Consider the following 26,528-nt stretch of genomic DNA (forward strand, 5'->3'; position numbering starts at 1 on the left):
ATGATTGATTCCTCGTGAATTTTTTAATGGACATTTTTCATCACAAAGCATTATTAATAGGCTTTGTTTTGTTTTGTTTTTTCTTACATTAGCTCTGTCTAAAGGGCAGTGATGGCTTCTGGTGTTCTGCTTTAGATGATTCAATAGGTTTCATATTCTTTCTTAAAAGGTTTTGGAAAAACATTTGTAGACCAGCTATTATGTTGCTCTCTTTATACCTACAGTGGCAGTTCATTACACTACATTACGTTACAAGTTCAAATGCTTGTATTCTAACTGTATTTTACCTCAAAGTATTTCTCGTTTCTGTCTGTTTAAACCTATATTTCCCTGTTACCAATACGGATTCTGAAGTACAATTTCACTAACTCGTGCACACAAGGCATTTTATAGAATGTATAATCTGTGGTAGATGTTTGACTTGAAACAACAGATTTAATCTCCACATTTCAACTTTTTTCTTAAAATAGGATTTTGAATTTTAGCACAAAATTCCAATTTTATTCACAAATAAACAATATTTTTTTTTCTTAATACTCTTTTGTGCACTGGCAATGAATAACATTCTTTTAAACCTTTTTAGCATGTGAGCCCTCACCAAAAAGATTATCCGGTTAATTCAGATGTCTATGAGTGAGGACATTTCTACCAATATAAATAAATAAATAAATAAATTTAACCTAAAAAAAATTTGTGACCAAGAAAAAAAGAGAAGATACATTTCGGTCCTTGGACCCACATACCTAAACCGTCTAAAGTAGTAGTTTTAAAGGAAACTACTGCAGACTCATCTCACCCTGCTACATCAGAAAAATATTAATGTGTATCGTGATATCGCAATTTATATTTGTCCAGTAGGGATGTTTTGTGATAAAGTACATACCTTCTGATGACATTACATCTTCCTCTACTGACAACTATCAACACCTAGGAAAAACCAGTAGATGGTGCTATTGTAATCCAAGAAAGTAGGGCAGTTAGGACCTGTTGACTTCATTTTAACCAGCTTGTGTGGCTTGTCAGGTTGCAGAAATAGAACAGATAAACACATATAGCAGTTGTAAAAATAGATGACTAGTGGTTGACCTAAGAGTTTGCTCTTGTTGTGTTGCTCTACCTTTGATCACGTCATTCTGTATTTCCCCCGTGCTGGGCATCATTTAAAGGAAAACAAAAGAAGAACTCGAAGAGCTTCCCTCTTATTTCCTGCTGTCTTCAATGCAAAGGGCCACATACAAACAAAACTTTCCACATTTAGAGCATGGTCATTTTCCCCCTATATTTACTATAAATTTGCTCTTGGGACTAAACCAATTAAGTGGTCCTGCCCAGCAGGAACTGCACATTGGATGTTTACACTAAAACAAAATAACTGTCCTCTCTCTTTCCACCACATGTCCCTCCCTTGCTGAATGATTGTTGTTCCACTGAGTCTGCCAGTGGCTATACAGTGCACAGTGTCATCAGCCAATGGTGGAATCCCTTGGTGGCGTGTCTGGACTGTATCCCCTGTGAGGTTGCAGCACGTTGCCACTGCTACAGCAAACATGCCACAAACCCTTACACATGTGTGGGATTTTGCTGTGCTAGTGAACAAGAACTAAGGCAATAATAATAATGTCTACATCACCTGCTTTCATTGCTGGAATTAAAAGTATTTTTAATCAATATGCAGTTTTGGTCGAGTCTTTTTTTTTTTTTGTAACTTTGTCTCTGTACACTCCCATAGTGAATTTTAAATCAAACTATTGGGAAGTGATTGAAGCACAGACTTTCAGCTTGAATTCAAAAGATTTAGCAAAAATCTAATTTACTGCTGAAGGATGGCTTCAATTTTTTGTACATTTCCTCCCCATCCCCCATTTTCAGAGACTTAAAAGTAACTGGACAAACTAATATAATTTCAAATATACATAGAATTTTTTTAAAACCTTCATGAAAATTCACTCAATGAATGCCTGAAGTCTAGAACCCATAAGCATCACTCCAGCTGGTTTCTGTTGCTGCTTGTTTGTGTCTCTGCCTTTTGTTTTGTCTTCAGTAACTGAAAACCATGCTCTGGCCCCTTGAAGAACATAACATTTCTCAGGCTTGAAACACTCAAGTTTCTTTTACAGTTTGCTTTGGTCTTTATCCATTTTCAGTGCAAAGTTCCCCCCAATTAGCTTTGCATTGCAGCATTTGGCTGAATCTGAGCAGGGTGTGTAACCCTGTACACATCATCAATAAACACTGATGAACCAGTTTCATCGGCAGCCTTATATGCCCATCCTTGAAGACTGCTTCCACCATGTTTGACAGATAATGTGGTAGATATTTTTCTCGTCCACACTTCTTTTCCTAAAATTCTGGTACAAATGAATCTGGTAGTTTCATCTAGCCAAAGATTTTTTTTCCAGAGCTGTGGAGGCTCTTAGAGGTTTTCTGGCAAAGTTTAAACTCTCTTTCCAGTTCTTCAGAGCAACTAGTTTAAACTGTTTTCAACAGTTTCTATTTACATTCATGAAGCCATCTCTTAATTGACTTTGATAATGACACATCTGCCTCAAGAGTATTTTTCACTTGGTTAGATATTGTGGTCTTTCTTTATAAAATATAAAATTCTGCAATCACTTTGTTGTCTGTGGTTTTTCAGGCCTTTTGAAATTTCTGAACTGGCCTGTGCATTTCTTCTTGTAAAGATTGTACCAGATTCCTACAAATGTTTTGTGATTTATTTTGGTTTTTCAGTTTAATGATGGCCTCTTTCACTGGCATATTTTGTGCTCTAATGAACAGTATATAAATACAAGTTGAAATAATCTTCTATCAGCTTAACTTGTCAAGGAATATTGAAGTAACAGGTGAAACAGTCAACTGTCCATTCACTTAAGTAGAGGATTGTATATAAAAATGACTAATTCATCAACAGCTAATACAAATTTCTGTATTAAAGCTGAAAGTCTATACTTCTATCACATATGAGTGATTGAAAAACCCACCGTGGAGGCAAAAAACAATTAATAAAATATGTTACGGTCCAAAATCTCACAGAACTACCTACATGTCCATATGAGTTACAAAGACGATCCATATAGTCTATTTTGGCAAAGGAATTTAACTTAATTTTTATTAAAATATCAAATAAACAACTTTCTCACCAAGTTCACAATAAAACATTTAACTGCCTGAAAGTGACATGGTAACCAAATACAAATTAGTTTCCAAAGAATTTTAAATATTTAAGACAACTCCCTAATGTCCAGCTCATCATAACCTAACAATGTAAGAAGTGATAAAGACGTGTGGGTATCGGTTTACTCAGAGGTATGACACCTTTTTGCAGACTGCTGAAACATATCCATTGTTTTTGCTTTGAAGAATGTGCATGTATCCAACATCACTTATGCCAGCTGTCTGACAGACTATAATTCATCCAAAAGGACCCCAAAAAATAAAGACAATTAAAAGAAGTCAACAACAACACAAAGACAAAAATCCCCCCACGTCTACTCCATTATCATTTAAGACAACGCAAAAAAATAAAAACATAAATCAACTACTACTGTGCAACTAAATGGACTACATCCAACTGCTTTGTGATAACAGGAGGAGGTGAAGTTGTGCAGGATCTTAATCCAGGCTTCATTTCCTCTTAAGGCAGGTAAGCTTAAAAAGTCCTTTTCATCAGAGAACAGAACATTCTGGTAGGAGAACAGGCTTCACATCACAGAGCCCAAACTGAGAGAAACATCTGTCTTGAGCTTTCTTCAATGTCCATTCATGGTTGTCTTAGGTAGGTGTGCGTGCATTTATTTACAAGTTATACCAAATCCAATGCCAGCATGAAGCCCTGGCATACATTTAAAATATATATGGTGATAACCAAGACATCACCTTGACGTACTTATGCCATCCTCTTCATGTGTACATCCAAATGCAATCCAACACTAATCAATCCCTTCCATAGTTGCAGATGCACTTCCCTCTCTCCTCTTTTTCTTACACAATTTACTGATTAGCATGTATGTATGTAATTTATGTCTTGTATGACTGGATATGTATCTGTCGAGCTACATTAGCATCTTTATAGAGAATTTGGGAATACTGAATGTTTGAGCTAATTCATATAAGTCGATGAGGCAGAGGAGGTGGGTGAGCGGAAGCCGAGGAGGAAGGGTAGTGCTGTCTGAGCCTCTAAAAAACAGGCACTCTGGTCAGAGTACAGGCATTAATATCCTCAGTGTGAGTGGCTCTGTGCAGGGACGGTTCTGAGGCACTGCGGTTTATCTTAGGGAGGGCATGCTGGAGAAGCTCAATGGAGGACAAGATCTAAATTTTTTTAAAAAGAGAGAGATTTAAACAGGGTTAAACAAAACGCTAACAATTGAGCTTGATGATCTACAACTGCCATGAGAGTAGCTCACCTGTGGAAAGAGTGGCCTCTCATCCTTGGACTTCTTGGTGCAGTCAGCCACCAACCTTTTCATGGCTTTGGGGCAGTTTTTATAGAGCTTGCTGAGGTCTGGAGATAGATAGCCTCTTCCCACCATGAAGATAATCTAACGGGAAAGTCAGAAATAGCAGACCGAGTAGAACAGCAATCACATTTTAAAGTATTTTAAAGCCAGTACATCTGTAGTGGACGACTGATCAGTGCTTGATCAGTCCATCTTGCAGATAAAGATATGGCATGAGTGCGCGATGCTGCAGAGATAAAGGATGACACGTACTCTATGTGCCTGCCAGATCAGCACAGTTCAAAGTCATGCTACAGTATCAAGGAGAACAGAAAAGAATAGTGGATCACAAGATTTACGGGTGCACTGTGCAAAGGTTTTAATTGAATCTGAATACAAACACAGTGAAGTAAATTCAGTAAGACGCCACATATGACCCAGGGCAGGACTCATGGTCTACGAGAGGACAAAAACACCTAAACATGCACATATGCACACCCATGCTCCCCTTTTCTCACACACATACAGGGTTGTGTTACGGGGTCTAAAATTAGGCCAGTGGCTCCATGGTGCTCGCCTCTGTTCCACAGTGGGCCTTGGGCCAGCTCCACAACCCCCTTCAGACAGTGACACAGTGTCTTTCCACCACCTTCTAGCCTAGGTTTGCAGAGAGCTACAGCTTAGACATGTGTCTGATTGCAGGCATACAGCACTGGAACCCTTAAGTTAACACTATGTCTAACAAAATCAATGTTCTAGCCAAGTGACTTTTATTTGCATGACAAAAGAGACTTAAGTTCTTTAATGTCATCAAAGATGCAGTGATATACTCTTAAACCATTAGTGTAATACATTTAAACATCTTTACCTGATCTCTATTTCCTATCTGGGAGTATGGGAGCTCTCCCGTCATGAGCTCAAAGAGAACAATTCCATAGGAATAGACATCAGACTGGAAGCTGTAAGGATTATTATCCTCCATCCGGATAACCTCAGGAGCCTGTAAACATAGAAAAAGAAACCAAGTCAGGTTTTTTTAAATAGATGAATAGTTGGTTTAATGCTACTATCTAATCACAACTCATCAAGTCCCTTAATATAGCCCACTTGTTGCTACAGCGGAATTAAGTTCTTAGGGATGAACTTTCAAACTTTAACATAGTTAAAATAATCTTATTCCTCAATGACTGACAGTCCCAGCTTGTTCCAATGCTTTATATAATCTATGATAATTTTTTTAAAAAGAAGATGATAATTGCATCATTAGATGATAATTAAAAAATGTAACTTTGGATCAGCACCATATGGTGTTACTAACCATCCAAAGAATGGATCCAGAAGGCTGCTCGACCTGATGTGAGCCACTCCACCTTGCTTTCACCGTAGCAAGACCAAAGTCGCCAATTTTTACTGTTAGCCCTTCATGCAAGAAAATGTCTGCACAACAGTCAAGGAATTACACTGAGGAAAAACACATCCTGTACACCAGGTGGATACGTTTTTGTTTTTTTGGGGGTTTTTTTCCCCATTAACAGACACTGAAAAACCAATAGAAAGGATACTGTTTGATTTCATGTCTCGGTGAATGATGTTCTTTGCATGAAGATAGCTGAAAATGAAGAAAAAAATAATTATATCCCAGTTATTGTTGATTTGATTTTAAGAAAGAAGTGAGATTCTGTACAACTTACTCCATGCCCTGAGCAGTCTGCCTGGCAATATCTATGAGCTGGATCATCTTGAAATTTGTCTCCAGGACATGTATGTGCTTGTAGAGGCTGCTACCCTCACACCACTGTGTCACAATGGCCAGGTTGTCCTTAGTCATATAACCCATGAACAACAGGATGTTGACATGTCGTGTTTTCCTGTGACCAGATGCAGAAAAGAAGAGGAAATCACCATATCAAAGATCAGAAAAACATTTGAAATGTAGATGACTCAATAAGAAGTCAAAAATATAAAATATTAAAAACACCTGAAAATCTTAATGCTGGTAAGAAAAACATTTTTATGCACTCTCACCTGAGGACTGCCACTTCATTTCTGAATGCCTGGAACTGCTCTGGTGTAGGGTCTGTCACCTTTAAAATCTTTACTGCTACATCACCTACAGCAAAAATAATAATGAAATCCACAAAACTCGTATGACCAGCAATTCTGCATTCACTCTGCTTATTGTTTATTTTTTCTGTCAGGAAACTCTGGGAAGTGATACACGTGATGGTGCGTAGCATCTGCAGCTCATTCCTACCATGCCATTTTCCTTTGAATACAGTTCCGAAGGAGCCGGAACCAATGCGGGAGTGCAGATAAACCTCGCTGGCCTCAATCTCCCAGTAGTAACTGGAGTCACGCTTATCCCGAGGCCTCTGAGTAAACAGGAATCAAAAAGATGCAACTGATGTCATACAAAGCAGAAATACACCTTAATCATAAGGTTTCATTCTGAAGGGGAAATCAAGAGTGCACCAAACTGTCTGATATCATTAAATATACAAGACAAAAAAAAAAACAAAGCTTACTATTTTAATTTTGTCCTGAGTGTTGAGGGATGGGGCCCTCTCTCGCTGGGCAGGTGCAGGGGTTTTGGATTGGGATTGGGTCCAGCCTGTAGGACTCTGGTTGGGTGAACTCCCCGCTTCAGGAATACAAAGCAAAAGAGTATATAGGAATTAAGCATAGAAGACTTAGTGAATGATATGGATCCAGGTTATGTGTTATATAGGCATCTCATCAAGTTCACTCTTTTATAGGGATGGGAATCGAAAACCAGTTCTTGTTGAGAACCGGTTCCCACTGTTTCAATTAATTGGAATCGTTTGCCATTTTTGCAAACGATTCCCTTATCGATTCCAGTCGCCTCGAATGACGTCACCACGTTGCGTAGCGTCATTTACCTGACAGGAAACATGGCACCTAAGCGGCACAAACGCTCAAAAGTTTGGTTATACGGATGACAACAGGGTAACTTGCAATACTTGCAAAGTAGATATTTCATTAAAGGGAGGAAACACTACGAATATGCAAAAGCATTTGCTCACAAAACACACGATAACTTTAAATGAATCTCGTGTTTTTAATTCCACTCCAGACTCGTGAATCTCAACCCAGCAGCGGCGGTAATGTTTGCACGTCCTCTCCCGTTAACATGGCAGGTAAATAATCAACTAACAGTGCATATTATGTTAGCGCGATCGGCCTTATTACAAAACCTGCCTTTACTGTGCATTTAGATGACCACGATGAGAGTGACAGAGTCTGGCTGGCTCAGATGCTGGCAGTTCTCGCTGCAGTCTACCGGTAGCGTCTCCTTTCAGGCCAGGATAGACGAATGTCACCGATTTTCAGTAAGTGAATGTGTTTAATTGTAGGCAGGGACATTACTGGATATTCTTGTGTAATTGTTACAGAATAATTTATGTTATACTTTGTTATTGCTACAGAAGAATATTTATTTTATTAATATTTTACATTCACATTTTTTTTCCCCTGTGGACCCGTGACACCCCATCAAAGGCTGTGGATCTCTTAATATCTCACTGTTGGGTTTGTAAGGCCATGCTACTCCTAAATTTCTATCTTGTTCAAAGAGAAGACATAAAACAAAGTTCTAAGTTAATCGACCTGTGTGTTCTCCTTTTTAAAAAAAATAAGAATCGATAGGAGAATCGATATAAAGAATCGAATTTTTAAACAGAATCAAAAATGGAATCGTAATTGTGAAAATCTTATCAATTCCCATCCCTACTCTTTTCACGCATGATGGTAGTTAATGCTCAGTGAGCATATCAACAAAACACTAGAGGGAGCAGGAGATCGCGAGATATTCAGTTAGTCAAAATAATTTGTGAACTTTTTGTTTTGCACAACAAAATAGGAAACTGAAGTGAGGAAGAAGACACAAAAGTACATGACATGAAGCTAATGAAATGCAGACTTACCCGAGTCATGATCACGCATTGCATCCTAAAGAGACAAAGAAAAAAAAACCACAAGCAAAGTTTTGTTAGCTTGTGCAAACACCAGGCCTTGTGCTGTGCTGTCACTCATGGTTTGACAGTACATCTAAGAGATGTGAATGCAGATAGCCTGCTTGCAAGGCATGCCATTGAGACTGCACACAGACACTCTGCTTTCTAACCTTTTCTGGACTCTCAGGTGAGGCCTCAACAAAAGACTGGGAGAAGTGCACAATACCTACTTTCCTCTTCAGCCAGAATCTATGGCACCAGGAGCTGGGGGAGGTATTCAGGCAGTCTAGCTACTCCCCAGAAGGGTACAATACAACAGGCCAGTGAAGAGACAGGAGGCAAAGGGACAGAGCAAAGGAAAGTGAGGAAAGAACAAAGACAAAATGGATTTCCAGGTTTTACCTGGACAGAAACTGGGGAAAAGATCTACAAAGCATTCAAAATGATTGAGCCGATTATGCAAGAACAGCAGCTGCAATAAAGCAGAAGCTAGAACGAACCAGGGGGAAGTCAATTGTCACAGATAATAAAATTTGTTAAAACAGGATGCTATCGGGCTGAAAAACAGACCAAGCCCTTCTGAGTGGCTTAGCTAACACTCAGGTAGATAAGTAGGAAAAAGAAAAGCAACTCAAAGATCATTGGAATGGAGGCCAAGAACACTTGCAAGCACAAGATATTTTAGGAGTGACAGCCTGAACCTACAGGAGCACCCAAGGGGCCCATTTGGTGTGTAGTTACCTCGATCACGCTGCTGTCTACAGGCAGAGTAGTGCTAACCATGTGGACATTTGGTGTAGAAGTGGAGCGCTGCCTCTGGGAGAGACCGCCACCAGTGGGTGGTGCGTAGTTGAAGGCATGAGGGGTGGAATAACGGTAGGCTGAGCTGTGAGGGAGAACAAGATTTTAAATATTAAGAATCAGGTGGTTTTAAATGTCAGTGCTTCAGATGGCACAAACCACTGACATTTAAAAGAAACACAAACTGAATTCTGTAACTTCTTTAAAATTTGGGCCAAGCTTGGGTGTGGTTATAGTTAGTCTAGAGCCTTTCTGGTTTCATTTCTGTCATTTTTCTTCCATTCCCTTTCCCAACTCACATTTTTTGCCAACAACAGATGCCCAACAAACAAAGTCATATACAATATACCATACTGTAACCACAACAACAAAACAAAGGGAAATTAAAAAGAAAGAAAGAAAAAAAAACATTACAGGGAAGTAGTTGTTAGCCAATTGCATTGTAGCCATCTTCTCATGCCATTTTTGGCAAACTTGAAATTCAGAGGTATTTTGTCCTTGATATTTGCCAAGATCAGCGTTGGCTCAGCTGAAGAGAACAAAGCTCACTAACATCTAAAAAACATAACTCACTTAAGATGTTCACTTACAGGAAAAACAAATCATTTGAACCCAAGTTCAAATATCCACAAATTTATGATCACAATTTTGCATGAATGAAAGCTTCCTTTTTTTAATTTATTCAAGCCTCTTGGTACACCCCACTGTTACCGAACCAGTTGTAATGTATTGTAGCTGCTGGTTAAAATTGGGACAGCAGGACCCCAGCTCAATGACGTATATAAACAGAGATCATATTATATCACACCCACAAACATGGAGAGCACTCTTTGAGCACAATCCCCTTTTTGGCAATATCCCACTATGTTTCAAAAGAGCACTGGGGAGTGCTCTACATGGAACAACTTGATACTTTGTAAGTGCTAATTTGGCAGCTCAGAGCACTTTTTAGCCATTTTAAGAGCTACTGAAACAACAGATTCTTTTCACACCGGGCTCCTTCAGCCCTTGGACTGGTTAAGCCCTCATAAAGCCAAGGACGTCATTCAAAAACAAGATTTAATGTAATTAAGATTACGGTTCTGGTAGAAATAAGAACATCACACCAACTGTGATTTTACAGTATAGCCATCCAACAGCATCACTCTCCCAAACACGCATGCATACAATATTAACATCTTAATAATTATTGAAGTACTTTCTTTCTATATTTCTCATCTAGTTGCAAGTAGCAGCCTGCACTATTAGCTCTCCCTACAACATCAAACAATGCCTGATAGGGAAAAACCCCCAAAACAAACGCTGGACAAAAGCAAACAAAAAACAAAACGAAAAAAAAACCCCTTCAAACAGCACATATGTATTCATGATCAGAGCCTTTACACCTTATGAACTTAAAAGTTCCCTGTGGTTTCTGCTTTCTTCTGCTAGTTCCATGAAGCTGTTTACATAATTGAAACCCCATTTTGTTTATCTCTCTCTCACACACACATGCACGCACTTTGATACAAATGCATGCTAGTGACATGATACACATGCTGCTAATAGACTGAAACTATCCAAGTGATCTGCAGGTGGTAACATGCAGGTATCAGCCAAAATCAACACAGGGTTTCGACTGCTGTTTTGTTTTTTAATGTTTCGTTCTGTCATTGTCGTGTCATTGTTTTTAAGGGTGTAAAATATATTAAAACATTTCAGAGAAGCCTTTTAAAAATGAAGTTGTTTTAGGCTTTTTCAGAAAAGGGTAGATACATTAACAATTTGAGTTTTATTTGAAAATAACGCTAAGAGTGCAAATTATACCGAGACTCACCTTGGAAGCCGCGTTAAAGACTCTCTCATACGCCGGGACGAAGGCGGTGGCACAGACGGGGCATTGCACTCGCCGGGCGTTTGACACAATCTGACAGAAACAAAGTGTTCGTGCAAACACACCAGTGTTTAATCAAGTAAAAGCTGACGGCTACACAGGACAGTGGTTGTAAGGGGAAATAGCTCATCTATTCAGTGTCATTGATAAAGATCTCAAAAAGATTACCCACAGCCTGCATGCAAAATGCAAGTAACTGAGCACAAACATGCAAAACTGTGTATATGAGCTTAGGCCTACATGTAAAAACTGTAGCATCAATAAAACCTTTTTTTGTTTATTATCCTGTCTGCATGTTAAATCCTACCTCATATATATATATATATATATATATATATATATATATATAGTTACAATTCCAAAAGCTATTACTTATGATGTAACATACAAAAATACAGACAAGTTGTTTACACGCTTTCATATACTTACAAGAGTTGCCTGATATTGATCCAGTCCACACACATTGTGGGCACTTTGGTGCTACAATGCTCATGGAATTTGTAGCCACATGTTTGGCAACGGAAACCATTCAGAAGGAACTTCTGGCAAATATCGCAGAACGCTAGTTTCAGATATGTTTTGCGAACCTGAAACAGACAGGGATAAATATTCATTTGTTTCTTTAACAGTGACACTCTCTTGAGAGCTGAGGATACTTTTGAGTGCTTTTGGGTACTCACAAAATTATGCGTTGTCAAGGGGACGTGATCTAAAACCTCCACCTGCAGCTCTTCCCCAATTAGTGAAGTGGAATCGGTATTCCAATCCATCCGTGATTTTCTACTGATGGAGGGAAAACAAAGGGAATGAGATATCTAAAAAAGCAGCTACACTTAGCTCTGATTCTCATTACCCGTGCTTTGAAAATCGACAGCAGTCCTGAGCTCACCTCCCCTGTCCTGAATTCAGCCTGAAGACAGCGCAGCACTGAGGCTGCAGGCCCCGCACCCTCAGTGCTTTAATCAGGCAGTGGTAAAGAGTCATACCTGGTCGCACGTTTACCTGAGATGACAAAAAATACCCCCAAAAGAGAAATCAGTTATTTTTTTGTGATGTTCCATATTGCCATGAGTAGTTTTATACCAGTACAATACTTTTGAACTGTTGCTATTTGCAGTTATGATGGTGAAATTTTCTGAAGCACCAGGTATGTCACCGTTAATAGAAATCAACTCACCACAGTGCGTTGCTGGTTCGGGAGGTAGACACGGATAGTGCTGCTAGCCTTTGAGTCGGGCATCTTGCTGTCATCTGAGGAGCGACGCTGGCAGGGATAGCCCTGGACTATGGTCGGAGAAAGGCAGGGGCCCTCAAACGGAGAGTCCTTCATTCCAAAACCGTTGCTCAGGCTCTTCCACACTCCCTGAGGGTGCGCCATTAGTAAAGCCAAGTGCTTACAATAGTCTGAAATGTAAAAAAATAAACAAGATGAATAAATAAAAGATTAAGAAGACAGTAGAAAAGCCTGCAAATTAAAGAACATGAAAGACATCAGCTGCACCTGACCATTTATCTTTCTGACAGAACTGAGTATTAACCTGCTTGTACTGAAAATCAAACATTCAGCCATGCAGTTTAAGGTTGTTTTTTTTTGTTTCGTTTTTTTTTTTTTTAATAGAGACAAGCACAGTTGACTTGTATGCATGCCATCTACAACTGAATGAAATGGTGACACAGAATGCAAAGGTACCACAACAAAGACATAACTGGTTAATGCAATGACAACTTTTTTGCTGCAATCACTAAATATAACCTCAAAGAGTGCAGACTTCTTAGATTATAGCAAGATTGGGCCCAATGCTGATATGAAGGGTATCTAAGCAGGATGCCTTAAAGTGTGACAGGAAACGTAAAAGGAATCTTTCGGTTAGCATCAAATTAGTGGTTATTTGAGTTACAGAAAACCACATTTTGGTTTAAATGTATGATTTAGTAGTCTTGCCATCTTGTAAAAGAAATGTAGACTAACTATACTATATTAAAACCAACAAAATCTCTAACAGGGGTCAGTCACAGTTACTCACAGACAAGGTTCACAATTATTTCAACACAGGATGAATTGAAACAAATAAAAAAGGGTAGTTTTCATGTCAACTGGGACTCCTTACAACTCAAGGTGTATGTACCCACCACAAACAAATAGGTTACTGCCCCCCCACTCCCCTTGTGCTGTTTTCAATATAAACTATAGCGCTTTACACAGGTCATCACATTTAGTAGGTATGCCCTAATTTTCTGTGGTGTCACTTAAACAAAGCCCTGTTAGCACTGGTTAGCTGTCATAGCAGATACACAGGTTTGTTTTTGTTTTTTTCAGAAGTACAGAAAAGCAGGAACTTGCAGAACTGTGGCTGGGCCACCTTCCCCACCATGCTGCTGGAACTGTGTCCAAAACAAGTGCTGTCACCCATCCAGGAAAGAGCCTCAAGAGAAAGCATGTTTGCCAAATCTAGAATAATTAAGATTTTACTCCCATCAGCTTTGATCTGTTCTTCATAGCAAGTCAGTCTAAGCAACACAAGCCCACATCAGTGGTGCATCCACATAAGATCCTGTGACAAGTATCCAAAGTCGCAAATGTAGGTGAGAGCAATCTCAGCAGGTTAGCATTATTTGTAGGTGTTAGGTTGAGGGGATCACTTTACTTTTGAGTTTTGAACTTTGTCCAAATAAATAAAAACGTGCTGCTGAAAAAGACAAGAAGGTACGGCTATAACCGAAGTGCGTGAGTGCTTTGTTCTGCTACAGCAACTATTAGAAGTTACGTGTTTTATAAGGCCTGGTTGATCCAGTTATAACTATGGAATTGCCTGAAGGCCGTCAAACGCGGACTATATCGTCAAACTTCACTGCACGGCTCCGTTCGCCCTCCATTCAATTTTCTCTTGCTCAAACGATTCATTTCTTTGGTAATGCGAGTCGTGGTGAAGCGGTTTTAACTAAAGAGTTAGCACTTCAAACATGAGTCAAAGAGTAGCAATGCTAGGGGCCAGTAGCCTGTATATGCTCACCAAGAGAAGTTAAAAAAGTTGTGCTCCGCCATAACTTCAGGAAAAAGTGGCCTCGGTGACATCATCATATTTGCAACGCATTCAAAGAAAAGAGGAATAATTCCAAGTCGGTAAAGATCCAGACACTGTATCAAATAACCCTGTATCCGGTAAATGTTGCATTAATGTAAGAGGGTAAGGTCATAGGCGGGTCTCCTTTTCGAACCACCCAAAATAAGAGAAGAAAACTTTTTTTCTTCCTCTTCTTTTTTTTTAATCTCCAATTCGTGGTAAAAGCGAAAAAATCCGTCTGTCCGTCGGACCCTCAAAGTGACACGACGAGGGATATTCTTCAAATCCAGCGAAGCACTTTCAAATTAAAACCTCCCCCCACAAAAAGTAGGTCCGCAGTGCTTCGCTTTGCAGCTCAATGTTTACGTTGTTCGGGAGAAGAAGGTGAAGCAGTTTAAGTTGGTGTCGTGCGTCCGGCTGACGCCACTGATTGAAACAGGACCTTGCAGTCATATCAAGAGTTGCAAGCATCATTCACACTGCGCAACTATAGCACAAACTAAGCCCTCCCACTTTACTGGTATTGTGGTTTTTTGTGCTCATAAAAGAGTGAGTATGATTACATCTGAATTTACTGGGTTCGCAATAACATTACATATAAGATACTTTGTAGCCATATTGTGCAGCTTACGCCACCCTCATACTATCGTGCTGAGAGCTCATACTTGCAAAAACATGTTTTTTCTTCTCCTCAAATGGTACTGCGCATGAAAATTTAACATGCATTGAAATTATTATTATTATTATTATTTTAAAGTAGTCGCAAAAGTATCTTTTGAAAAGCAAGCGAAAAGGCCCACTACCGGTTTGGTGTGAAGGAGTAATCCTCTCCAAGGGCACCATCATCTGGAGACTTTAGAGCAGTGCAATTTTGTAGACCTGGACATAATTTTATAGCCTTTTCACCTCTTAATGCTAAAATTCTTATACTTATGTGGCAAAAAGGACAATGAAGTCTTGTGGTATGCCATGCAGGCTGCAGCTATTAAAAAATGTAATCAATACAAAAAACAAATCTCACTTATAATGTGCAGCACAGAAATGCGTCATTGTTTTATTTCTGTTAGATTTTTATATGCTTTTCAAACATCCCAGCTTTTTTTTTTTTAAATCATCGAACACCGCCACTTCATCCTACCCAAACTAATACATTATCACACTCACCATGTGTTCACCATCTCTGTTGCTTCCAGGTCTGGGTCCCCTGAGGTGTCCTAATCACAGATGGTTCATAAGGTCTTTTGAGCAAGCTGTAGTTGACACCATCTGAAAATAAAACACCACGTTCCAATCAGTGGTTGATTAAGCATCCTCTGTTGTTTTCATATAGCACTAGCAGATTATTTTAGTCAAACAACAAAATCAAAAACCTACCATCCATAATCCAGTTCAACAGGAAACTCTACTTTCAGTTCTCATATGTAACTTTCCAACTAGGTCTTCTTTTCTGAAAATGACAGATATTCAACCAAACAAGTAACAGAAACACCGAATACTGTTTCTGTGAAGATGAGGGCAGGGCTTTGTCATTGTGGATCATTTTAAGGTACCCCACTCCACATACAATAGGAGCACAGTTTATCAGTCAGTGAGATATATTAAAATTCTCTTAATATGTGCAGAAATATGCTTTACAGGTGGTTATATTTTGCCAGATCGCCAGTAAACATTTTGAGCTGCAAAATTAAGACTAGAAAGGAGAGAAATTGCCACCCTGAAGGAAAACAACCAAAGCCACCTTAAGACTGAAATGAATGCATTTCCCACTTATTGATTTGGCACAGCACTCAGACCAGTTAGCTGAGATGCTTGCAGCTCCCACAGATTGTCTCTCTATCAGTTATCCTGTATTCAAAATGTGATGCTCACAGTAGGAGTTTTTAAAGAGCTGGGGTTGTGCAAATGAGAAATCACCAGCTTGAAACACATACCCTTGTACTCTTTATCATAATCAGTGTTACAGGTTTATTGACAATAACATTCATATCCCAGATCCTTACAAGTTTTCAGAAATACATGTTAATGTTCATTTCTTAACTTTGGGCACTCACAAACACGGCAGTTTGCCTATAAACAGTAAATTCAGATATGCTTAATAAGAGGAAAAACATTAGTGTAATGTAACATTTTTAACATATTTATTATTCACCTGGCTATTCTCTTAATTGACCTAATAACGCAAAATAATTTCAGATAAATCCAGTGTTGCTTGATTGCTCTGTCAGAGATTATGACAACGATACTCCAGTCTTTGCCAATTTATGCCAAACACATTTAAACATTTTCAACTGACTGGATTAACAAGATAAATGTCTAAATTGCTTATTGTATTAATTTTGTAAACAAAGCTGCTTCTGAAATCTTTCCCAGCTAATTTAAGTTGTCTTAAATCAAACTGCTCAAGTCTCTATGATAGGGGCATACATGTACAGCCAACATTTTTATTAAATATTGTGAGATCAAAGGCTGTACTTGTTATGATTTTTTACTTAGATGTGGCCTATGGGGACATGCAGACCAACCAGTTTTTAACTTGCTCAGTCCTATAGGCAAATTAACCTCAGTAAAATGAAAAAAGATGATAAATAAAAACTGTCACGTAGAAACCTTTTCAGTTTCCAGATTAAATGTGAAGAACTGTGAGTATTTTGTATGGGCAAGCCTACTGTATCCATGCTGTGACTCTCACATGTGGTTAATTTTTGAAGAACGTATTATTAATAGTTAATAAAAGCGCTGTGTTGTCCTCTTGTGTGAGGAGTGTAGTGCAGGTAAAGCGAAGACTATAACATTCTCTAGCGTTTGTTTTAATAAGATGCTTTTAAATGTTGAACATGAAGAGGGGGGAAAAATAAGGTCAGTCGATTAAGGGAAAAGGGACCGTTCTAAAGCCACGATTGGCTGATTCGCAGAGGCGGTGTCCAGAGCCTCTCATGTCTGATTGGCCGCTCGCAGAGTAGTCGACCAATGACTGTGCGAGCTTTTAATGGATACGTTGAATGACAATTCAGGAACTCCTGCTCGCACCGCATGTAGCGCAAAGAAGGAGGCGTAAACACTGACATAGCTAGGTAGCCATCAAGGTAAGCGATAAAACGACATTAAAATACTTTCATCAATTTACGTTGTATATCTTTTAACTTTGAAACTAAGGCATGTTAAGATTGATGTTAACCGTTACTTGAGCGTTTAAACGAATTTTCTTTATTTTTTAAATACGCACTGGTTTAGTTTAGACTCATTAACGGAGCGTCGGGATCTTGGTCAGGCCCGCTAATGCTAGCTCGTCACAACGACTTTGGTGTTTGCTCCCTGCGCGGGAAATTTTATACTTATGGTAAATTTACTCAAATGCCCGCGAAAACAATGTATTGTGAAAATGTATAGCTGTAACGGTGGGTGAGACACTTTTCTATATGGGGAAAGAGGACTGATCGTCGACTGAACCGTGCTTCTTGATCGTGGTCGTGTGGTGGTGTGCTAGCATGTACTAGCCAGCAGCATTGGTGTCTCGCGAGTACGCAGAAAAATCAACGTGACTAGGCCCGTGTTAGCGTAGCTTCAACCTTTGGTATTTGATTTCTGTTTTGGAAACGCAAAATATTTCTGAAACATGTAGTCAGATATGTACATTTAACAGACATACAGTTATTTTTTTAAACGACTCGGGATATCGTGCTATTGTTTGTACCTCGAGTTTGCTGGTATCTTTGAAGGCGTTAAATCAACAAATCAACGATGCGACATGCTGGCCTCTGAAGCTAGCTTTCTAAGTAAGCATGCTTTCGTGGTTATTTACGTAGCAGTCAGCAGTGGGTGGCATTAAATTGATTGTTTTAACGAGGATTACTTCATCACGGCTTTCTCAATCAAATCGAGGCGCTTTGGGTGTCCCCATGTGGCCCGTAGATAAACGTTATACGAAATTTTAGAAGGCGTTTAGTGACGAAAGTTGAAGTGGGACGGACACTTGGATGGACAGTAAAGCAAAAAGGAAACACGTTTCACTGTATGCAAAGTCAATAAAATCTATCTGAGTCATTTTGTGTCCCCAGGTCTTCTTTTGGGTGGGTAATACGCGAGAATTGATTACTAATTAACTCACATTCTTCCTGATTTGAATATCTTCAGCACTATCAGCAAACAGAAGTTTGACCTAGGGCAATTACAGCATGATCTCGCTGAGGAAGCCTTGTAAGTTAGCTTAGTAGTTCAGTGTAGTCTGGTGGTCAGTTATGATAGACTAGAGCTTGGAAGAAGAAAAAAGCAAAAACTATTGTTTGATTTTAGATTAGACCCCACCCCGTAGTCATTATACTAGAATGACTCCTGTAGTAACTGTGTTTCAGTTGTGTGGTAAAGTTGTTTGACACTGGCATAAGCAATTTCAAACATGAGACAATAAGAGTTAGCCTACTTTGTCCACCCTTGAAAATCATTATTATTTTTGTTATATTCATGTACTTTTTGATGTTAGGTATTTATGGCAGAAATTTTTTTGTTTAGCCTTAAATTGTTTCATCAATTAAATTGCAAGATTTTTTTGATAATATAAATGTGAAATAGTGGTCTGCACATAGAGATGGACTTAGATTAATGTGCAGATTTCACATTTAAACTTCATTCTAAACTTAAACTGTCATCTATAGAATGTAACACAAACTGGTATCCAAATTTAGCACCAGTAAAAGGCATTTCTTTCATCTACAATGTCCATACATGTACCTCTCAGAGGTTAGACTTAAGTTGGACTTGATGGTCACATCAAAACTGGAAGTTTGGAAAGTGCCAAAGATGATAGCCACATTCTCCAAGGGGGGGAAAGGGGGTCTTTGTTGAAATTGACACAAAAGCTAAAGCGAACAACTGGAAAAACAACTGAAAGTCAGTGTTCATAAGGATCATTGAGTACATGAAACGATGTGTTAACTAATTTCTGTTTTGTTTTTTCTTGAAGGTAATGGAGATGAGCAGCAACAGTGAGTGCTTTGGATGTGGCCGCTCTGGACATTGGGTCAAGCACTGCCCTAATGCCAGTGGTTCGCGTGGCCGTGGCAGGGGACGAGGACGAGGCAAGGGTACTATACTATTCTTGCCACACCCAATATAAACTGGATTTAGTTATAGAAGGCATGGGTGAAAATGAAAGGAAAAGGTTGATTCTTGTAGTTTTCTGCTTTGCTTATCTATCTGTGTCATTACAGAGCTGTTCTGTTATCGGTGTGGAGACCAAGGACACATGGCCAGGGACTGTGACCAAACTGAGGATGGTGTGAATTCCAATTGTTTTTCTTCAGTTTTACTTGGTACCAATCTTTCCCAGAAATGTTTTTTTTTTTTTTTTTAATCGTTTTTTTCCCCCCTGATCAGCGTGCTACAACTGCCACAGGAGTGGTCACATTTCCCGGGACTGCAAGGAGCCCAAAAAGGAGAGAGAGCAGCTCTGCTACACTTGCGGGAAAGCTGGTCACATGGCCCGTGACTGTGATCACGCCAATGAGCAGAAGTGCTACTCCTGCGGTGGGTTTGGCCACATCCAGAAGCTGTGCGATAAGGTGAAATGTTACAGGTAAATATGGTTCTGTTTGGAGAAGCAAGCCTGGTGCTACAGTTTGACCAAATTTCTACTATTTTGAAGCCCTCCAATTCTAATCTTTAGGTATACTTCTGTGTTAATTTTACAGTCTGCTTTTATCACACTCGCCACATTCTTTCTTTTTCAGGTGTGGTGAGATTGGTCACGTTGCTGTACACTGCAGTAAAGCAAGCGAGACTAACTGCTACAACTGCGGAAAGGCAGGCCACCTGGCAAAAGAGTGCACCATTGAAGCCACCGCATAATCAGTGCCCTCTGTTGCCCCTCCTTTTTTCAGATTGATGGTTGGTTGTATTATTTTCTCTGAATCCTCTTCACTGGCCAAAGGTTGGCTAACAGAGGCTAGTCCCAGGCCAGTGAGCCTCTCGACATGTAATACAAAGAAAGGGGTGAAAAAAATATCTTTCTGCATTCAATACAAAAAATGTTTTAGTTTGGTAGCGGTGTTATGTATAATGCTTTGTTAAAGAACCCCCCTTTCCAAGCCACTGGTGACCAGAGATGATGAATAAACGGGACTAAACATATGGGAATCTATAGGACCTCTGAGCTTGTGGAAGTGTATCTCAGTAAAATGAGATAGAAGAAGGGAGTAAATGGAAACCAAACTTCCATGTATGGTCATTTTGGTTTGTTTTAGTGGGATATGAGTTGGCCAAGAGAGTATGACATGGAAACAGTTCATAACATGATGCATTTCAGCCCTACAGCAGCTAAGTGGGCGATAACAAACTACATGTTATATTACTAAGATATAAAAATTTTGGAGTTGTTAAAAGGAACATGCTCTTTTATAGAAATCTGTTTACAATTTAAGTAACACGGTAGTCCAAGGCAGACTTTTCCTTTTAAAATGGCTTTGGAATTATTTTTTTTTTACCTTGGCAAAACTTAACATCAACAGTTGTCAGAACGGCAGAATTAGGAGTTATTTGGGAATGAAAAATGTTTTCACAGAAAATCAAAAATGTTATTTTTGTACAATATCACTTAGACTACTGTATAAATACCATTTGCTTGTACTCAGTTTTTAAGTCGGAAGGAAAGTGCAACTGAAGTCCTAGAAAATAGAAATGTAATTTTAAACTATCAATAAAGCTGGAGGAGCACGGGGAGGATCTTCTTGTCTGATTTCTTTTGCAATACACGCAGCATGTTCCACAGCTCGTTTTGCCACACTTTATCTTTACAGATGCTTCAGTTCTCAACTCGTCTGAACATCTTGCGCAAGATGTGGGACGCTGATAACTTTTGAGCTGCTGCTTGTGTCCTAGAAGTTCACATAAAGGATTATCTGCTAGATAACCTACAGATTATTGTGGGATTAAACAACATGCAAAGCTGGATCTTGTATTTTATATTAATCTAGACATTTTGTTAGTCTGCATCTGCAGTATTATATCCAGAAAATTACGTGTTTAACATGAGCAGCCATATTTCTTCCACTAAGAAATGGTTAAACACTCCCTCACTGGATGGATCGCTTTTGCCTATCAGGCTTCCTGCAGCACATTCCTGGCAATTTTTGGACTCGACGTACTCCTGCATGTGACATCAGCAACTAAACCGAGCTATTTGTGTTTGTGTCATTGCTAAATAAGATTCACCCGCATCCATTTTGAGCTCTCTGCTGTACATATACTTGATCCGGAATGACAAGGAGCGGTGATCAATGAGTTCTCCTATTTTGTCTTTACTCTGCGGCCTCTGTGATCCATGCGTGTCTTGTGCGTACAAGAAATGGAAAGCTCCACCTCGGTGTCTAAAATGGCAGCGGGGGTTGCGGTGCAGATGCAGCTCCTTCCGGCAGAGATGCAGCAAAAGACCCTCCTACTCCTCATATGTCGTCATCGGGTCTCAACCAGTCAAATTATAGGCGAGAAAATATATGAGAGAAAACAAGCCCAACCAACCAGCCAGCCAGCGCGGCCGGTGCGAGCCGGCTCACGCTTCTTAAGGGGTTTAGATTTACACATTATTGTCTATTTTGTTTTTTCTTCATTAACCCGGTGGGTAAGTAAAGGAGATGAGGGGACTCCTGCCGTTTTACCGGGGTTTGTACACCCTGAGTAACCGCCAAGCCAGTCGTAAAGCTGGGATTGTCGGTTCTCGGTGCGGGCTTTGCGGAACTCAGTCTAATAGCAAGGTACGGTTCGAGCTGTTGCTGTTGCTGTTGCTTCGGGCTCTGGCAAACAACATGTCGTTGACACTGATAACAAGGCGGTACTTTGTTTGTTGTTCTCTCGCATTGTTTTTTTTTGTTACAATGTATCGTATCGACGTGGCGTGCGGGGTTGCTCGCAACTTTCTCAGCTGTGGATGCGCTCAGGGATGAAACAACAGAGGCGCTGACATCAGGGGCAGCAGCAGATGTAGCTCGCTGTATTTTTGCCCCCCCTCCCACCATGAGAAAAACAACCACTGATACACTGTGTTCTTTCTTTGTTTTAATTAGTCCCAGCTCCAGGGGGGGAAAGAATTTTGAGGTTTGGGATACTGTAAGATTGATTGTAATATGCTAACAGGCCTGTGTACTGCTGTGTCACCATAGCAGTTCTCACTATAGATTCCTGTCTCCCATGTTGACGTCAAATAGAAACCAGTTGTTATCATTCTTACACGATGATAATGATGATTGCCTACAAAGAATTTAAGTTATGTAAAATAATAAATGATCAGTGTCATTGGAAATGTCATACTGTGCAGAGTAATAGATTATCCTTTTTAAGACATCATTCAAACCCATTGGTTATTCAGTGAACCGTTATTCTACTTAATTTGCCTGCTATTAATCACTCATGTTGTTTCCCCGCTTAAAAAAAGTTCTTATTTGTTTGGCTGATCAGTGTGTGTCTGTCCTTCCCTTCTGCAGCCACAGCCAAGGTTTGGGCTGTTGTTCGACATTGATGGCGTGCTTGTCAGAGGGAGGATGCCAATCCCTGCGGCAACAAAAGCATTTGAGAAGTTGGTCGACTCTCAGGGACAGTTTGTGGTGCCAGTCGTTTTTGTCACAAATGCAGGGAATTGCCTCAGACAAACAAAAGCGGACCAGCTCTCTCACATACTGGGAGTGCCTGTGAGTTTTAAATTCCTGTGCAAGTTTTAATGGTGTTAAGGGTGTATCCCCTGCTCTTTGGTGTATGCATGCAGTGCATTCAAAACTGTTTCAGTTTCCCCTTATTTAAGAAATAATAATTTGCTAGGAAAATAAGAAATTTTATTGAAAGATGCACAATGTACAAACTCTGTACAAACACACATGTTTGTACAGAGTTTGTACAATTCTAACAAGCTTTAAAGTCAATATTTGCTATCGCCACCTTTGTTTGTTTGTTTGTTTTTTCAACATAGGCTGAAGACTGAAAATTGTCCATTTGCTAACCTGTAGATATAAAACACTAGTTCATCTCTTGAGTTCGGCCCTTTTTTTTTTAAATGCTTGAATGAATGACAACAACAATTATTATTTTGGAAATGTTCAGGTAAAAGGACTGGACTGAAAATGAGTAAAAACGAAGTCAGTGTTCAAGAAAATCTGGCTCTTTGGAAGCAAAATGTAAAGAAATGGGTGGTGGCTTGAGACTTGTGCACAGTACTGAAACTGAAGTTGTTACGTTTTATCTCTGATTATTTTTGGATAATTTGGTCTCACCTGACTCCTTTGCTATTAACCTCACTACAACTGTGCTATTTTCAGATCACACAAGACCAAGTTATCATGTCCCATAGTCCCCTGAGGATGTTTAAGAAGTTCCATGACAAGTGTGTCTTGGTGTCAGGACAAGGACCTGTCCTGGAAATTGCTAAAAAGTATCCTAGAAATCTGCTTTGTTTAAATTTACAATATAATTTATATATTTACATTTAAACTTGAGTATTACTTCTTCATTTCTCCTTAACGTTCTGTCTTTAGTGTGGGCTTTAAGAATGTAATCAGTATTGATATGCTTAGAGAATCGTACCCATTGCTGGACATGGTGGATCACAACAGGAGACCAAAATTGCCAGTGAGATTTTACAATCTGGTGCACAAACATGATGTTGGAGATATGTATAATATAATGTCATAACTTTAATTTCCCTTCTTTAAATGTAGTCCAATCCTGTTGTCAGCCTTCCGAAAATTGAAGGTAAAAACAGTTGGCTCTTCTCAAATTAAACGTTTATCTTTTGTCATTGACATGGTACACTTACTAACATCTGCTTTGATAGTTTTGAAATTCTTGCAATTTTGATGAACGCTGTTCTAATCTTTGAATTCCACAAACAGCTGTGGTTTTGTTCGGCGAGCCGATCCGATGGGAAACCAACCTGCAGCTGATAGTTGACGTTCTGTTGACCAATGGTAACCTCGGTAGTAGTCACCAAACCCAAAACACTCCTCAACTTCACCTGCTGGCCTGCAACATGGACCTCATGTGGATGGCTGAGGCACATTCTCCTCGGTAAACGTTACAAAAATCTGTCTTTTTATATAAAATGTTTTTAAAAAAATTGTACTTAAGAAACTAAAACAGTCTTTCAAGTAATCAAATCAGTGTACTGACATATCTGTCTTTCACCGTCTCATTTTGTTCCAGGTTTGGCCATGGAACATTTCTTGTGTGCCTAGAGAACATCTACAAGAAGATAACCGGCAAAGATCTGAAGTATGAGGCTCTTATGGGAAAACCCAGTGAGCTGACTTACCATTTTGCAGAGTACCTCATCAGAAGCCAGGCCATGCAGAGGCAGTGGGAACTTCCCGTTACTTCCCTATATGCTATAGGGTGAGACACCAGCTTTTAACTCTGTTTTGCCTTTATACTTAACATAAGACCAGAACTCACTTATCATGATGTCTGATAGACAGATAGGCTATCAAAAGAAGATTTTACTGAAACGTTGCTCAATAATTTGATGAGAAAACTGTTCGCTTTTAAATGCTTACGTGTGTTAGTTAGCATGTCATTCTGTCGTGCTTTAATTTGGGGACTTGCATGTTTCACTTCAGCTTTTTTTTTAGCTGATTGTTTGTTCTAATTCATGTGACTTGCACTCAGCACCAGGAAAAAACCACACACATTTCAACATGTACTGATATATAGGTCAACTTCATGCATGCTGCCTGGGGCACAGAGTAATACCCTTTTCTTCTGCATTTTTAGGGATAACCTCATGACTGACATCTATGGAGCCAATCTGTACAACCGCTACCTGGAGGAGAGAGTTGCGAGAAAAAACCCCAAAGCTGTTGCTAAGATGGTGTCTGCCACTGGGTCCACCACAGCGGTGCCCAGGGAGGAAGAGATTGACAGCCTGTGGGAAAGCGAGCTCGCTCTGCCCTCTGCTACTTCCTGTAAGTCTGTCCTAGTCTGTACAGGGGTGTATAACCCCAACGCAGAGGTGCCGTCTGATGCAAATCACTGCATCAAGGAGACTGTGTTCCACGGGCACCGGGACTTCATATTTGACCCTGGTCTCGTGGAGCCAGGCCATATCGTGCAGGATGTGGCAGAAGCTGTTGATCTCATCTTTGAGCAAGAAAAGTTTGTGCCTCAGTAGTATTTTGAGCCAACAGGCTTCGTGTGGTCATGGAGATCCAAGCAGGGGGAAAGGGAGGGAAAGCGAGCATTAAACTGGTAGTACCACTTCATGTTCAGACCTCTAGAAGCCTAACACTGTGGACTTTGTTTAAAAACCTGACAGGGCATTGACATAATATAGGTCATCTAAAATTTTAACAATAAAGGAGATTTCAGAGGGGAAAAAAGATTAAATAACTGTTGTTTTTTCTGATAGTCATTACCTGTTTCTTTTTTTTTTCCAATAAGGAAATGTGTAAGAACTGCCTTATTTGACCTTATTAAGTATCTTTGTTAGATAAAACTACTGTTCTAGATTGTTACAAACCCTGAAGCCATCCTATATTTATTTACAAGCTAATGACAGTGTTTTTAAGAAGCATATTAACATTTAATCTTTATTCTTACGGTGACCTTTTGTTATTGCATTTTTAGCTATTTGTTTACCCATTTGTCATGGTAAATCTATGCATGAATATAAGAGTAATTCTTGTATCTTTAAAACAACTGTTCGATGTGCAATTTTTTTCCCCTCTAATAGCACTGTCTTGACAGTTTCAGTTTCGACAGCCTTGACCAGTTTTTGCACAGATCAGCCTTTCATCTTTGTGTTACCATATCACCCTTTCATAACATGGTTGTTATAATTTAGAAGGTCATTCTTAGTATAACTGACAGACCACTTGTAAGACAAATTTATACGTGTATACTGTATGTAAATACTGCTCAGAAAACTAGGAGAACAGTTTTTAACTTTGCTTTTTGGTGTAATTTTGAATCTAGCACACGAGGGGGTTGATTTCGGTTTTCAATGAGTCATTTAATTTTACTCTCAAGATGTTACGCAGTGTCTGTTAGTATATGTGTGTATGTTTCAACTTGAATATTTAAAGAGCCGATATGTGTTTTTCTAGCGTTCGCTTAATTTTTTGAGCAGACCGATAAATGTGTTAGGGTCAGAGTAAGGTTAGGGTAACTGTAATGAACAACTTTCGCACAACAAGTCAGAAAATGTTCTGGTGCATTTAAAAATGTCAAATGTTTAAAGGGTTCTCTGATTAAAAGAAAACAAAGAAACAAAATGTGTCTCCCCAAGGAATTCTTGTTTGCTGAATCATGAAAGATTTTGCCCTTGTTTTGTTGGAGAAGCTAAAAGCTGAAATGCATTGGTTTGGACTTGGACCTACATGCGGTGGTCAAAGGAGCAAAGGGTTCAAAT

General features: G+C 39.4%; 3 protein-coding genes across 13 annotated transcripts; 2 read left to right on the forward strand and 1 right to left on the reverse strand.

The window, feature by feature from the left end:
• Positions 1 to 3,081: 3,081 nt before the first annotated feature.
• Positions 3,082 to 15,592, reverse strand: raf1a (Raf-1 proto-oncogene, serine/threonine kinase a). 5 transcript variants are annotated; one of them, XM_080294870.1, is made up of 18 exons: positions 15,524 to 15,592; positions 15,314 to 15,415; positions 12,265 to 12,491; positions 11,977 to 12,089; positions 11,768 to 11,870; positions 11,517 to 11,674; positions 11,031 to 11,120; positions 9,155 to 9,299; positions 8,384 to 8,408; positions 6,965 to 7,080; positions 6,694 to 6,811; positions 6,465 to 6,549; positions 6,131 to 6,307; positions 6,002 to 6,048; positions 5,758 to 5,876; positions 5,308 to 5,439; positions 4,407 to 4,541; positions 3,082 to 4,311 (listed from the first exon to the last, which is right to left on the reverse strand). In XM_080294870.1, the coding sequence occupies exons 3-18, from the start codon at positions 12,463 to 12,465 to the stop codon at positions 4,177 to 4,179; spliced, it is 1,899 nt and encodes a 632-aa protein (XP_080150996.1). In that variant the 5' UTR covers positions 12,466 to 12,491; positions 15,314 to 15,415; positions 15,524 to 15,592; the 3' UTR covers positions 3,082 to 4,176. The 5 variants fall into 5 exon arrangements, with proteins under 5 accessions (XP_080150996.1, XP_080150994.1, XP_080150993.1 ...); XM_080294868.1 differs by lacking the exons at positions 15,314 to 15,415; positions 15,524 to 15,592 and adding an exon at positions 14,953 to 15,000 and having other exon boundaries at positions 11,768 to 11,867; XM_080294867.1 differs by lacking the exons at positions 15,314 to 15,415; positions 15,524 to 15,592 and adding an exon at positions 14,953 to 15,000.
• A 1,460-nt stretch (positions 15,593 to 17,052) lies between these two features.
• LOC113019644 (CCHC-type zinc finger nucleic acid binding protein) lies at positions 17,053 to 20,858 on the forward strand. Of its 6 annotated transcripts, none has more exons than XM_080294876.1 (6): positions 17,174 to 17,232; positions 18,281 to 18,343; positions 19,107 to 19,227; positions 19,354 to 19,419; positions 19,520 to 19,718; positions 19,873 to 20,858. In XM_080294876.1, exons 3-6 carry the CDS (start codon positions 19,110 to 19,112, stop codon positions 19,988 to 19,990), a joined length of 501 nt encoding a protein of 166 aa, XP_080151002.1. In that variant the 5' UTR covers positions 17,174 to 17,232; positions 18,281 to 18,343; positions 19,107 to 19,109; the 3' UTR covers positions 19,991 to 20,858. The 6 variants fall into 6 exon arrangements, with proteins under 6 accessions (XP_080151001.1, XP_080151006.1, XP_080151002.1 ...); XM_080294881.1 differs by having other exon boundaries at positions 17,183 to 17,232; positions 19,107 to 19,221; XM_080294875.1 differs by lacking the exon at positions 18,281 to 18,343 and having other exon boundaries at positions 17,053 to 17,232.
• A 779-nt stretch (positions 20,859 to 21,637) lies between these two features.
• Positions 21,638 to 26,391, forward strand: LOC145422905 (haloacid dehalogenase-like hydrolase domain-containing 5). 2 transcript variants are annotated; one of them, XM_080294872.1, is made up of 8 exons: positions 21,639 to 21,891; positions 22,618 to 22,821; positions 23,443 to 23,555; positions 23,659 to 23,752; positions 23,842 to 23,875; positions 24,016 to 24,190; positions 24,326 to 24,514; positions 24,893 to 26,391. In XM_080294872.1, the coding sequence occupies exons 1-8, from the start codon at positions 21,772 to 21,774 to the stop codon at positions 25,287 to 25,289; spliced, it is 1,326 nt and encodes a 441-aa protein (XP_080150998.1). In that variant the 5' UTR covers positions 21,639 to 21,771; the 3' UTR covers positions 25,290 to 26,391. The 2 variants fall into 2 exon arrangements, with proteins under 2 accessions (XP_080150999.1, XP_080150998.1); XM_080294873.1 differs by lacking the exons at positions 23,443 to 23,555; positions 23,659 to 23,752 and having other exon boundaries at positions 21,638 to 21,891.
• The last annotated feature ends 137 nt before the right edge of the window (positions 26,392 to 26,528 follow it).

This window comes from Astatotilapia calliptera, chromosome 20, assembly GCF_964374335.1.
Source record: "Astatotilapia calliptera chromosome 20, fAstCal68.1, whole genome shotgun sequence".
Lineage (NCBI taxonomy): Eukaryota > Metazoa > Chordata > Actinopteri > Cichliformes > Cichlidae > Astatotilapia > Astatotilapia calliptera.

Excerpts from the sequence above, each read along its gene's own strand:
- raf1a (XM_080294867.1), bottom strand. The coding sequence starts at position 14,995 with ATGATGGTGCCCTTGGAGAGGATTACTCCTTCACACCAAACCG. Across the intron at positions 6,550-6,693 it reads ATTCAAAGGAAAATGGCATG|GTGATGTAGCAGTAAAGATT; the intron begins GTAGGAATGAGC and ends TTTTTGCTGTAG. Across the intron at positions 5,877-6,001 it reads CCGAGACATGAAATCAAACA|ACATTTTCTTGCATGAAGGG; the intron begins GTATCCTTTCTA and ends ACTGTTGTGCAG.
- LOC113019644 (XM_080294877.1), top strand. Across the intron at positions 19,420-19,519 it reads CTGTGACCAAACTGAGGATG|CGTGCTACAACTGCCACAGG; the intron begins GTGTGAATTCCA and ends CCCCCTGATCAG. Across the intron at positions 19,719-19,872 it reads GATAAGGTGAAATGTTACAG|GTGTGGTGAGATTGGTCACG; the intron begins GTAAATATGGTT and ends TTTCTTTTTCAG.
- LOC145422905 (XM_080294872.1), top strand. The coding sequence starts at position 21,772 with ATGAGGGGACTCCTGCCGTTTTACCGGGGTTTGTACACCCTGAGTAAC. Across the intron at positions 21,892-22,617 it reads GAACTCAGTCTAATAGCAAG|CCACAGCCAAGGTTTGGGCT; the intron begins GTACGGTTCGAG and ends TCCCTTCTGCAG. Across the intron at positions 23,556-23,658 it reads GTCCTGGAAATTGCTAAAAA|TGTGGGCTTTAAGAATGTAA; the intron begins GTATCCTAGAAA and ends TTCTGTCTTTAG.